Source organism: Tripterygium wilfordii, chromosome 13 (assembly GCF_013401445.1).
Source record: "Tripterygium wilfordii isolate XIE 37 chromosome 13, ASM1340144v1, whole genome shotgun sequence".
In the NCBI taxonomy this organism is placed as follows: Eukaryota; Viridiplantae; Streptophyta; class Magnoliopsida; order Celastrales; family Celastraceae; genus Tripterygium; species Tripterygium wilfordii.
The window spans coordinates 4,813,528-4,827,334 of record NC_052244.1 but is presented as its reverse complement, the minus strand read 5'-3'; the positions used below and the strand labels follow the sequence as shown (position 1 = coordinate 4,827,334).

The window sequence follows — 13,807 nt, the reverse complement described above, 5'->3', positions numbered from 1 at the left end:
TAAATTGAACAAATCACTATATGGTCTTAAACAAGCTTCAAGCAATGGAACATAAAGTGTAAGGAAGCCTTGATTAAATTTGGATTCTTGCAATCCAAGTGTGATTATTCATTGTTCATCTATACTAAAACTGGTTCTAAGGTTCTGTTACTACTTTATGTTGATGATATGTGTATTGGCAGTAACAATCTCAACTTGATAGAAGAGGTAAAATCTTATATAGGAAGATGCTTTAAGGTTAAGGACTTAGGAGATTTAAAATACTTCCTAGGACTGGAAATAAACAGAACAAACACTGGCATGACCCTGTGTCAAAAGAAATATATATTAGATTTGTTGTTTGATTCTAACTCCCAGGACTGCAGCTCTATGAATTCACCAATGGATACAAACACCAAAATCTCTACTGATCAAGGAACTCCTCTGGATGATCCAATGGTGTATGGAAGACTTGTTGGAAGATTGATGTACATGAGTTTAACGAGACTAGATATATGCTACACTGTACATACTCTGAGTCGTTTCATGAAGTCTCCAACTGATCAACATCTCAAAGCTGCACACAGGATCCTTAGATACTTGAAGAGCACCTTAAATCAAGCTCTATTCTATCCTTCTATCAACACTTCTCAACTAAAGGCCTATTGTGATGCTGATTGGGCTGCTTGTCCTAACTCAAGAAGATCAACTACAGGTTACACCATTCTTCTGGGAGACTCATTAGTGGCATGGAAATCCAAGAAACAGCAAACTGTGTCTCCAAATCTTTAGCTGAAGTTGAATATTGATCTCTTGCTTCTGTCACAAGTGAGCTTGTCTGGATGAATGCCTTATTACATGAAATGAAGAATGACATGATCAAGCCTGTCCCTTTATTTTGTGACAGCAATGCTGCGATTCATATAGCCACCGCGATTCATATAGCCACCAACCCAGTTTTCTGTGAAAGAACAAAACACATAGAAATTGATTGCACTTTGTTAGAGAGATTGGAGAAAAGATTGATTCATCTCCAACACATTCAGACCATCCATCAACCAGTTGATTTGCTCACTAAACCTATGTCAGTAGCCCAGCTGCAATATCTTCTGTCCAAGCTCAACATTGTAACAGACCATGTTGAGCTTGCAAGGGGGTGTTAGAGATATGTGCCATATATGCTCAAAACGCACAGTTTAGGTTGCTTTTATATTGTTAAATGGAACGACTTTGTTTTGTTCCTTCATTATTACCATTGATGTATTTTTATATTATTTTCTTGAACTAAAATGACCGTTGGTTTTCTCTCTTGTTTATGTACTCTGGTTTGCTTCTTTCTTGGTAAGAAGCTTTAATGAATTCATCTCAATTCCTCTCTATCTCTATCTCCAACTCTACTTCTTCCTTCTAATCTCTTTTCTATTAGATTACTTCTTCATTATATTACAGTTTCTATTTACAGACATCTATATTGCTAAGTTAAGACCTCTAGAATATAGGCTTTTCAAATTTCTTGATTCCAATTGATTTTATTCTTTCAATGTGGCACTTGACAGTTTTTTGTCAAATCAATTAGTGAACCGTGACTTTTTTAAATTTTACAATGATTTTTTTTAATTAATTTTAATGAATATATATGCATTAATACTTTTGATATTTTTATTATTAAAGCATTAAAAAAACAAAAACACAAAACAAAAAAAAAAACAATAGTGATTTGAGTCCAAAACAAGAGTGACATGATTCAAAAAAAAAACAAGAGTGACGTGAATCATCAAGATTTTTTTTTGCATATTCAATTATTTTGGTACACTACAACATTGCTTTGATCTTAATTAGCAGTGTAAAGTGCATTACGTTCTTACCTTCGTGCTCTTTCCCACCACAACTTTCACAAAAACAAGGTGTGATATGTATTGGATTTGTTAATCAAAATCACTTTGTGGAGGTGTCTTTGGTCTCAAATCCACCAATGTCACCCATTATGATGCAATACAACAAATACAGATATGAATGTACAGCACAATAGGCCATAAGTTATGAACAGAACGTTGAATTTTATAACCGAATATGTACAATATCAAATGTATCTCAATGTGCTATAAATTTGGATTCAGATTAATAAAATTGTACAAATTATTACCCTTTAATTTTGATCACGAGAACTAATTTAAAATAATTAATTACAAATTATTCGATTTATTAATGAAAATAACTAAAGTATTAACGAAATTAGAATATTAATTTTAATGAAAATTATTATAAACTTTAACACATAGAAGTTTGTAATTGATTTGATAAATACAGATATGAATGTGCAGCACAATGGGCCATAAGTTATGAACAGAACGTTGAATTTTATAATCGAATATGTACAATATCAAATGTATCTTAATGTGCTATAAATTTGGATTCAGATTAATAAAATTGTACAAATTATTACCCTTTAATTTTGATCACGAGAACTAATTTAAAATAATTAATTACAAATTATTTGATTTATTAATGAAAATAACTAAAGTATTAACGAAATTAGAATATTAATTTAAATTAATTTTAAATAAAATTATTATAAACTAAAAGTTAGTAATTGATTTGACAAAAAGATGTCAAATGTCACATTGAAAGAATAAAATCAATTGCAATAAAGAAATTTGAAAAGTCTGCATGTTATAGGTCTTAACTTAGTAATATAGGTGCTGTAAATAGATGCACCCTAATCGTAATCAGTAGCAGACCTAGGAATTTATATTGAAATTTTTTTGGGCTCTTTATGTATTGAATTTATAAATATAGACCGTAAATACAAAAACATATTAATAATAGTTCAAAGAAATAAATAAATAAATTGTAATTTATTACAATTACAATAGGATTGTCGCGTTGCGCATTGCGTGTCGCCTTGTCACTTGTCGGGCTGACTAAGAGAGGTGAAAGGGTTCTATTGGAATAATGAGAGATTGAGGGGTTTGGATAGTTGGGTTTGATAGGGTAAATTGCACATAATAGAATTGGATTAGGGCTTAGGAGGTTGAGTCAAAGTTACTTAGTGGCCTGGGTGGGTTTTAGTGGACTGGGGGCCTTATTTTTTTTGTTGGGGCCTATGCATCAATTTATCAAGAACATATGCTATACTTAGTGCAAATTTTTGTGGGTCATTAGGGGCACATCCACCTCTATTGATAATACTAAAATATCCCTCCAATGAGATACTGACACGTGTCGCCATACAAGATGAAGGAGAGAAGATCGGGACCCAGGTGTCACCTCAGTCTGTACCTGGTATTACCTTACAAGCATGAGATGACCCTGGGAGCACAGGTGACCAAAACACCTCGGGTTAAGGAGCACACATCACCGATCAAGAAGAATATCTACAAGGATAATCACAACAAATTTTCAGGGAATTCACCCTTAGAAATCTCGACCGCAATTAGGAGGGATTCATATTTCGAAAGGAAAATACTTGAGACCCCCCCAAAATGTGACCTTCAAAAGATCCTCAATTAATGTGGAGTGTTGAATGTTAAGTGAACCCCACATCTGTGTTTATAATCTATGAGTATTTTAATATTACATAGATTTGGGGTCATATTTTTAGGGATGTAGCATTGTTCATTTCGAAATTCATATAAAAAGATATCTCCACTCAGGTAAATATCTCTCACTTTCACTATTTGACTACAACTAAAGAGAGAGTTATAAGTACCGAGCTATCTCACTAGTCTCCTTTCCCACTGATCGAACTTGGGTGTCAGAGTGTCTCCTAAGGTACATCTCGACGAGCCCAAAGCTTACGTTTTCTGATTGTGCAGAGACAAAATAACAATCTCATTATCTCTAGGCGAGAAGTTGGTCCGATTCTGCGTTTTGATTCAGAATATTATGTGCCATCTCCTCTGTCAGTCTGTCTATACCATTATTCTGGTCATTTTCGAAACACAATAATGATTGTAGGAGGGAAGGGAGAAAACGATGAAATGGACAGGACACACAGCTTTCCTTGAGTAACGAACAAAGTACAAAAACATTATGGTAGAATTGATGCAGTAAAGGCAAAAAAACCTAATTGTAGAATTGAAGCAATCAAAGCAAAAATCTCTGCCGTTCGCAGGTTTGCATTGTTTGTAATGCTAATCATGGACTCCTTGGATTTTGTCTATATCGAGTATAAACCTAAATGAAACCACAAAAGATTTCCTCGGAAGACAAATTTCGATTACTCATAGGCTCAGAGCAGCAATCATTCCCTCAAAAAAAAAAAGAAAAAAAAAAAAGAGAGAGCAGCAATTGTTTTTTGGCATAACCAACTATAGCAATTATTTGATTGGTACAGCGAAAGTAACCAACCACGAAGACCCTTTGGCAAGCCATGAAAACCTAATATAAGGGATACATTTCTTAAAATATTGACTTCACAACACCGGACAAGATTCTCTGTCCAACCCAGCAGGAAATCAATTTATGAGAAAGCTGTGATGAACTTCTGAATCCTCGTCTGTGCTCGTTCTTTTTCCTCCGGGCCATCAAGGTCACCAATGTTGTCATGATATTCCTGTGATTCATAAATGAGGCAATTGTAATTATAGAACAACATCAATATGTACTACGAGAGTGTAAAAACTGCTAGGGATTCAAGCAGGCACACAATCCAGGGATTCTGAGACGGTAATGTGAAGAGGAAAAGATTTTTTTTTATACAGCAGAAATGTGAATGTGGTAGCAGAGCATACCTGAAGTATATCCTTAACATCCTCCTTCGAAAGTTTTTGCTGCTTGAGTAAAAGTTCAATTCTTGCTCTCATTTGAGGGTGCCTAAACAAAACAAAGGAAACAATAAAACAACCATGACTAAGGAATGGTAACGCTTAGAAAATGAACTTCCTATGGATGCATAATCATGCGTGAAAATCAGTTAATAACTTACTCAGAGCACCAAATATGACCGAGAATAACCGCTATCAACTGCAGGTTCACAGAAGAAGAATCAAAACCAACAGAATCTATGAAAATCACAGCATGTAGGAAAACCAAAACTTTCTTATCATAGTAACCACACAAAATTTATCTAACAGACGGAAAGAAATTTGCTAAATATTTACATTATGCGTGTTCAGCACTTCAGCTTAAACTTCATAATGGCTTCACAACAAAAAAGACATGCAGAAAAAGCTTTCAATTAAAAAAATTTAACTAGCCCCACAATGTCCTCAGGCTACCGTCCAACCACTTGAAGTCTGTCAAGCGATTGTAGCCTCGTCTCAAACCAGTTCCTCAAATATTTCCTAGCATACAACACTTGACGGTCCTTCTAGCCATACTCTAGTAAGAAATGGTGAGAGATTCCTATAACCAAGTTCTTAATAAATATCAAATTCAGAAAGTTAGTTCTGTTTGAGGGAAGCATGGCACAATCTAATATGATTCCACCAGCTACGCATTTTCCTTTTTAATTCTGAGTCCCAAAAAAACCTACCCACAACAATATCCACAGCAAACATACTTTAATTAACCTCAGGAAAAAAAAACATACTTCAATTAAAGATGGAACTAAAAGAAAAAATGCATGCCCCAAGCCACGTGAAAATGCAAATCAGCTACAAAAACATTAGTTGTGACAGTCGAGTTTGATAGCTGTAGCAAAAATGAAAGGGAAGAAAAAACCAGCAGACACACCTTTAGGAGTAAGAACCCGACAGAATCAACTTTGAAGCTAAGCTTTTGCACTACCACATTGGTTTCTAAATGATTGTCATGTTCCTTACAATTATTCCATCAATTATACTTTTAAGACTAAAATTTTAGGGGTGGTCTGCCACTTTTTATGCGTTGTACAAAACAAGAAATGGCACAATAGAACAAATAACTGCAAATATTATGTCTACTCTATACTTGATTTAAAGTGCAGAATAACATGATTATTGCTAACCTGAAGAGTGTAAAGCCCAGATTCAAGCCTACGATTGTATCTTTCCTCTTCATCCATCTGCAAATGCATGATAAATTGCAATCAAAGTTCCCTTGAAAAGCAATATGGCCAAAGAAATCATGTAAGAAAAATCAATCACCTCTAGATCATCAAGTTCAATCTCATTTAGTCGTTGGGTTTCGGCTTTTACTCTATCAGAATATCTGAATGACAAGTACCATCCACAAAATACAAAATAAGTGGATATAAACCTCAAAAAGAAAATTGCATTATTATGCTGCTAAACAGAAAAGGAAGCTTAGATGAGGGAACTTTACCTAGTATATAGTTCCATAAGCCGGTCTATCTTTTCACACTCATTTTCAACAAACTTACTAAACAGCCTTTCCCTTCTTGAACCTCTCAATATTCCACCTGGGAATAAAATATCAGGCAAGGTCAATTGTGGCCTGTGATCATAAAGTAAGCAAAGAAAAACATAGCCACATCCATATTATACACAGAAATACATTGCCCTATATGTTTGCTATATGCGTAATGCCATTTAAAGTGGAGATATCAGCATATCACCGTTTACACCTACCTCTCACAGTATACAGATCATATAAGCTAACATCTAGGTCCTACAAGCACCGCAAAAATGTGAGGTAGATTGTTACAAGAACCAGCTCTCCCAGTCCTTGACAATGCAATTGGCAAAGCCAAACAAACTTTTACACATTTGGACGCAGTTTGGATACTTACTCCACAAGCCGAGAAAATTTAAGATCAAACTCAAGTAGAATCCCATGTAATGAGTATTAGCCTATTAGGACCTATTTCCAAATTATTATAACTACAAGCAAACATTGTATGCAAACTCAATTACCAAAATGTGAATGTTGAAGTGCAAATGTAGAAGTAACTACCAGCTGAAGGTCAAACAAAGCGGTCAAAAGTGACTTTTCTGGTACTCATTGCATGCATTGAGTTACTTCCAATGGGGCCAATCTTTTATTCAATTTGCACTTCATAAAGGAAAAGGAAGTGAGGGTGGCATTTTTAAAGGACAACTGCCTGCCGTTCCCCATGACTCTACGAGCTACTATGAAGGATTTTGTTTATTATGTGAAAGATAGGTAACATTCTCAAAAAAGATGTATGTAAAAGATATATGTGATAAGTTCCAAACTTCCAATATAGACACCCTCACGCAAAGAAATTTAGAAGTATCTCACATGTCTGCTTACCAATCAAAAAAGATGTATGTAAAAGACATATGTGATAAGTTCCAATATAGACACCCTCACTCAAAGAAATTTAGAAGTGTCTCACATGTCTGCTTACCAAATAATGATGATATCAAGGACACAACATGCTCTTCCAACTCCTCTTGGTACCTCTCTTTCTTGTTCTTCTTGCTAATAGGAATCTGAACAAAGAAAGGAAACCCATCTTAGAACAAATTGTTTAAAAAAGGAACTGGGAACAAAAAAAAAAGGCAAAACAAAAGCGCGAAAGGTAATTCAAGCAAAATTGTTATATTTAAATTAGAAAATTCTTTTTCTACAAGGAAAAAATCATCATAAGCAAAACGTATGCACCAGTGAAGAGCAAAGCACGTGGAAAACTGGACATATGCATGGTAAATGTACAATAAAAGATATCGAATATCAGACAACAAACTAGAGCATATGCTTTCACTCTAAATGTACCACTGACCCTTTTTGTTTTTCAAATCTACCTCACATATCAGACAACCAGATGCCAAATTCATTTCTTCAATAAAAAAGGGACAATCTCCAGGTATCGAGGACACATACAAGACAGTTTTGACAAAAAAAAAATGTGCGCGACAAAGTAATGAACCAGTACTGAAATTTAATGTTTTGGACATATCATCAGAGAGCCAATTTTAGCAATAGGTATCCGAAGGATTAACAGCAAGCCAGTCTAGAAGATCATAAACGAGACACAAAATGTGGGAAAATAGAACCAAGCAAAGAAAGTAAACTTTCAACTTCCCAGCCATGACCACATTTATCACACTACCCCGTTGAAGCACATAATGACAGACAGCCAAATAAAAAAGCTACTGGAAGAGCTTTGCAATTGAGAAGGAAGACTGTTGTAATGACGTGCTCCGTAATTAAATTCACAGAGAAATTCAGAAAGCCAATCAAAAGTGAAATTTTGAGTGTTTTCAGCGCCCACAATGCCCTTCAAAAATCCATAAACTAAGTTGCAAATCAAAGAACTTCAGGCAATTAAAGTGGCATTCAAGCCAAATACCAAGGGCATTCAATATGCATCTAGACTTAGACGTACTGAAACAGCTAAACTAAAGCCACTGCCTTCGCCTTAAATAATATGTAGTTCAGCAGTAAGGAAAAATGGATTGCTCGATGCTTAGTAAAGGGGAGAGGCGATGGGAAGAAGAACTTGCCTTACCCATGAATGCAGCAAACGCAGTTTTCAAGCCCAAAACATCCACAAAGCGTTCACAGGCGGGCGGATACTTGGTCATGGAAAAATCAAGCGCCCTTATTGCAGACCCATAGGCTAATTTCTTCTGTTTCATGATAATAATCATCAGCTCCACTCCCTCAGCCATGACAAACCTCTCCTTGTTCTCCAATGGCATCAACAGACAGCACAGACAATCAAACAGATTCTCCACCAATTCCTCCTCATCGGAGCTCTTTGGGTCCTTCGACTTGTACATCGCCACCGCCTGCAAAACAACATCTACGCCGTTCATCTGCCCCAATCGCTTCTGATTGGCCGTGCTGTTCTGCAACAGAATTGCCAAAATCTCCGATGCGTACTGCTTAATACTATCGAATTCCCTAACCTTAATCTTCCCCATCAGCCACCTCAAAAGCTTGGTCCTCTCGCAAACCAGCTCCGCCACCGCGGGCTTCACTTCGACAAGATTCTCAATCGTTGCAAGCGTACTGTAAATTGCCGCCATCTCGTCAGGGTCCGAGTCGGAAAGCCGGTGCAGATTCTGTACGAGCAGCTCCAACACGTTGTTCTCAATTAAAGCGTCTACAAGAACCCGAGCCGGCTCGTCATTGTCTTCGAGAACGTCCTCATCGGTTAGATCTTGAAGCAACTGGACAACATCGATAGCAATGTCGGTGTTGTCATGCGACAAGAGGCCGAGAATGGAAGGAATTGTATTGTAATTGACAAGGTCGGGATAGAGTTCAGGACCACCGGCAAGAACCTTGAGCTTCTGCAGCTCGTCGTGGAGTTCGACCTCGGAGTCCGCAAAGCGGTCAGGCTGCTCGGGGTACTTGAGACGGGCCTCGATGTTCTCCTTGAGGCGGCGCTCAAAGGAGAGAACCAGCTTCTTTAGGCTTCGAAGGTCTACGACTTCAACGCTGCTCTGAGACTTCTCCAAGGCTTCCAGGAGGGAGAGGTCGATGTTGCTGTTTTCATTTTCTTCGCTTGTGGTGACGTTGCGAAGCGCTGGCGCTACCGTCGGTGGCGCGGAGACGGCGTCGGATCTCTTGCGTTTGACGACTTCCATTGAGGATCAGGGAGTTCGAACTGCATATGTGCGATCTGTAGTTCCGATACTCTGTAAAAACCCATACCAACGATTAATTGGGCCTGATTTGAAAGATGTTCGCCCAACTTCAGTTTGGGCTGGTCAATGGATTAACGAAAGTACGAAACTTGTTGGCTAAATAGTGCTTGGCCTTTGGAGTTTGGACTGCTCTTCTTGTCTTTGAAAATTTTGAAGTTACTATTCTTTTTGAAATCATCCCCTTTCTTTCACTTTCAAATTGTTCTGTATTGTGTTAGAATCCCCTTGAACATTGTTTACATTTACTTTAGAATCGAAACTGTCCCTTTCTTTCACTTTCAAATTGTCCTAATAGACTTCGTTGGAAACTTCCTTACTAGTTTTTGGACAAAGGTTGCAATGCTTGTCTTTGAATTTCAAATGGTTTGCAACTTCCTTTGCAAAAATTAACTCAAGAGATAAATGATTCCATGTGAAAGTCATTTGTACCACCAAGCATATTCACCATAAACTTTCCTTCTATTTTATTATTACAACCTATTATATACATTTGCCAAACTATATATCAAGAAGTTCAAAATTTTCAGTTTTACAGCCTTGTTAATAGGTGTTGATCAAAAAAGTGCTCGGATGTCCTGGGTCGAAGCAAAATGATCGATTCGTGGCTATAGCCAATGATTCCCTCCTCCACACATTGTGTAGATTAAGGTCTACGTACATTCTAAATGTCCCCAATGGGAGCCTTGTGCGAAAGAGTTATTTACGTTTACTTTGAGCAGAGATCGTATGTGGCTAGAGAATAGATTGGAGAATCAAATTCAAAGACAACGTAAAAGACTGTCTCGAAAGGCTTGGGGAAGTGCATCAGTTGGAGGGGCCCAACATGCATGTGTTTTCGAGCAATCATCCAGCTAAAATTGCAGCTAGGTGGGCTGTCAAGCATCACAAATCTCTCGCTATTTTCCCTAGGATCAACTCTCTCAAGTGGCTTCAAGCTAAACACTCTAATCCGTCGGAGAGTTTATGTTAGTGTCCTGCTGTTGTTGGTTTGCTTGTTTTCCTGGGTTTGGTTTGTCTTGTCAAGGCCTGTCCCATAAATAAAAATAAACTTAAAATTTCTTCTTGTTTTCTTGTTCAGTCGATACTAGATAATACGCATTCATCTTATTTTTATTTTGTGATATATATATATATATATACGTTTTATTATTGTTGAAATTAGAGTATTTGAAATAAGACATTGGAAAATATTAAAAAAAATTTGCTTACTAATATATATATCAAGCTTTCTCGAGGAAGGCGGTTCAGTTAGGGTATCCAATAAGGCTCCTCCGCCACTTCATGTAACCGAGTGTCCAGACGGCTAAACCCCCATCCAAACGGTAATTCGTTGTAGGGTTTACAATTTAAATCCAATTATTTGTAAAATATGTCACATCATATCACATCACATTTTTTATTTTCCATTTTTTAAAAGCTTGTCTGTTTTTTTTTTTTCTCTTTCCCATAATTAGATATCAAATATAAACTTTAGAGAATTACGGAGCCTCCAAATCAAACAAAAAAATAGACTAGTGAAACCAATCATCATAGGTATATTCAACATGCCTGTTTATCTATTATCCGAATAACATGTAAACGGCTACTCAAGTTTGAGTAATAGATAACCCGAATACCCAATTTGCCACAAATATATATAAATAAATAAATATATATATATATATATATATTTCTGTATAAAGAAATTGTACTAATAGTATAATGCAACTTTGTAATAAATAAAAAATATTTTAGACCCACAAAAATTATATTATCATTTATTCATGTATATATATATATACGCATACGTTTTATTATTGGTGAAATTAGAGTATTGGAAATAAGACATTGGAAAATATTAATTTTTTTTTGCTTAGTAATATATATTTCAAGCTTTCTCGAGGAAGGCGGCCCAGTTAGGGTATCTAATAAGACTCCTCTGCCGCTACACGTAACCAAGTGTCCGGATGGTTAAACCCCCGTCCAAACGGTAACTCCAGAAAACACTAAACCAACGACAGACCTTGCCTCTAAATATGATCAAACCTAACATCTTGTTTTCTTGTTCAGTAGATACTAGATACGCATTCATCTTATTTTCATTTGTGAGAGCTATGTATATATACGTGTTATTATTAGTGAAGTTAGAGTATTTGAAATAAGACATTGGATTTTATTTTATTTTTAGTTCAATTATAATTGACAAAAAATAGAATCCAATGAAACCCAAAAAACAAAAAAAATTAACAAAACAATCCCAGGTTGTCGGACTCGTGTGTTTTATTTCCATTAAACAAAGTCATGCCATTAATAGGTATCCAAAACTTGCTCAGAAGATGTCTCCAATTCCTACTTGTACTCCAAGACACAGCTTTTCTCTTCTATTTAAAACCTCTCCACTCTTCACAATATCCTCTCTCTTGAACCTCAAAAACACAAGACAAACCCTTAATTTGCTCTTTCTTTCTCTCTTTCTTTCTTCAAAAGCTTTGTTTCAATGGAGTCTAATCAAGAGCTTTCATCAGATGTAATCTTCGAGATTATGTCGCGTGCCTCGTTGCAGACACTAGGCAACTGCAGGCTTCTGTCAAAGGAGTGTAATTCTATGACATATGAGTCAGCTTTCATGAATCTACACAACCAGAGAACAAGGACAATTTCAGGGTACTTTGTACAAAGTATGAGCAACAATAAGTATTCTTCAACTTTTGTATCAATCAATAATGCTGGTTCGGATTTGATGAAGCTAGAGGATTTGTTTCGGGGGCCGGTCAAAATTGAGGCTTCTACGAGTCAGGGTGTGTTGCTTTGTGTTGATAAAGAGACTAATCATAGAATTCCTAAGTACTATATTTGTAAGCCTAGTGCAAAGCAATGGAGAGCAATACCAAATCCGAAAACGCGGTATTTGACTGTAGGTAATGCTATGTTGGTGCTAAGATTGAACCCTCTTCGGTTCAAGATTGTTAGATTTTCTAATGCTAAGTATGTAGTTAGCGTTGATCGCGAGTGTTGCAGACTAAGATGCGAGATTTTTGATTCAGAGATTTGGGTATGGAAGCAATTGGAAGATATAAGGTTGCCTTATAATGAGATGTTGATTGCTTCCACACCTGGTGTACCTGTTCATGGTATGATTCACTGGATTACATCTGAAAACAACATATTTTCGTACGATGTTAATGAAGAGACATGGACAGTGTTCGCAATGCCAGAACAGACTAATCCTCGATCAAACAAACAGCTTGTGGAGTATCAAGGGAGGCTTGCCCTGATTTGTATGGTGAAAGAAGATTTCATGGATTTATGGGTGGTGGAAGATTATGAAAACAAAGTGTGGAAGAAGAGACAATCAATAGAGACTAAAGTTTTGAGAAGTGAACTGCGTTCGTTTCATCCTGCATCGTTTTACAATGCTGATATCGCGCTAATGAAAGGGATTTTCAAGCTAATGTTTTACAAGTTCAAGACAGGAAGTTTTGATGCAGTGAAGCTGGAGAATCACATGTATCCAGAGGGAGTCTTCCCCATTCGATCTGATTTGGAACCGTGTGATTTGATGAGTGGATTAGAGCGTGAACGTAGACCAGATCGAAGAAAGAAATTTAAACGAAGGAATCCATTAACGTCTCTGCAAGGTCTGAAATTTAATTTTAGTCCCACTCTCATGTTTAGTATATTTCTTCTGCTTTTGTTAGTTTTTATGGAGTATGATTAGTCTGAAATATTCTAATTCCTGAAGTATTTTGGGTGGACAACTTGTTTGTTCGTGTAGTTTATTAGTCTCAGCTAGGTCTGACATTTGATTCCAGTCCCACTCTTGTTTTTTAGACCGCCCACATGGTGTAAGATGTTCTCATTCTTGGAAGGATTGGGAGGAGATAATTGTTTGTTCACAGAGTTTTGTCAGCAAGCAAAGACAATGCAATGTAGTTTTGTTATAGTATATATTTTCTGATGCTAATTACTTTGATTTTCTCGTATAGTTATGTCTTTGACAACTAAAATCAAAACTGTTACTTCTGTCCCTCTCATTGGAATTTCCTTCATTTTTCCTAGAAATTTTTAAATAAGAATTCATTCCTTGTGTCATTAACCATGTCAGTGGCGCTTAAATATACTACTTTCAAATGGTAAGTACTGCTTTGTCTTATACATAGATAACAAACAAAACCCTTCACTCAGCATAATACAACAATACATTTGGAAGACTTGAGATAAATTAGTAACACAAGTAAGCCTTACACCCACATCAAGATTCAACTATTCATTGAATCTTATTCAAGAAGAAAAAGATAGCATAGCTTATGTGGGGTAAGGGTAAATATGTGAACATCATCTAC

At 36.3% G+C, this 13,807-nt stretch overlaps 2 protein-coding genes across 2 annotated transcripts; one reads left to right on the top strand and one right to left on the bottom strand.

The window, feature by feature from the left end:
• Positions 1 to 4,070: 4,070 nt before the first annotated feature.
• On the bottom strand, positions 4,071 to 9,458 carry LOC120013039 (beta-catenin-like protein 1). The gene is made up of 8 exons (XM_038864654.1): positions 8,334 to 9,458; positions 7,235 to 7,319; positions 6,226 to 6,322; positions 6,048 to 6,111; positions 5,909 to 5,965; positions 4,907 to 4,944; positions 4,713 to 4,794; positions 4,071 to 4,534 (listed from the first exon to the last, which is right to left on the bottom strand). Exons 1-8 carry the CDS (start codon positions 9,423 to 9,425, stop codon positions 4,442 to 4,444), a joined length of 1,608 nt encoding a protein of 535 aa, XP_038720582.1. The 5' UTR covers positions 9,426 to 9,458; the 3' UTR covers positions 4,071 to 4,441.
• A 2,276-nt stretch (positions 9,459 to 11,734) lies between these two features.
• LOC120012217 (F-box protein At5g49610-like) lies at positions 11,735 to 13,592 on the top strand. The gene has a single exon (XM_038863541.1). The coding sequence runs from the start codon at positions 11,962 to 11,964 to the stop codon at positions 13,180 to 13,182; it is 1,221 nt and encodes a 406-aa protein (XP_038719469.1). The 5' UTR covers positions 11,735 to 11,961; the 3' UTR covers positions 13,183 to 13,592.
• Positions 13,593 to 13,807: the final 215 nt, after the last annotated feature.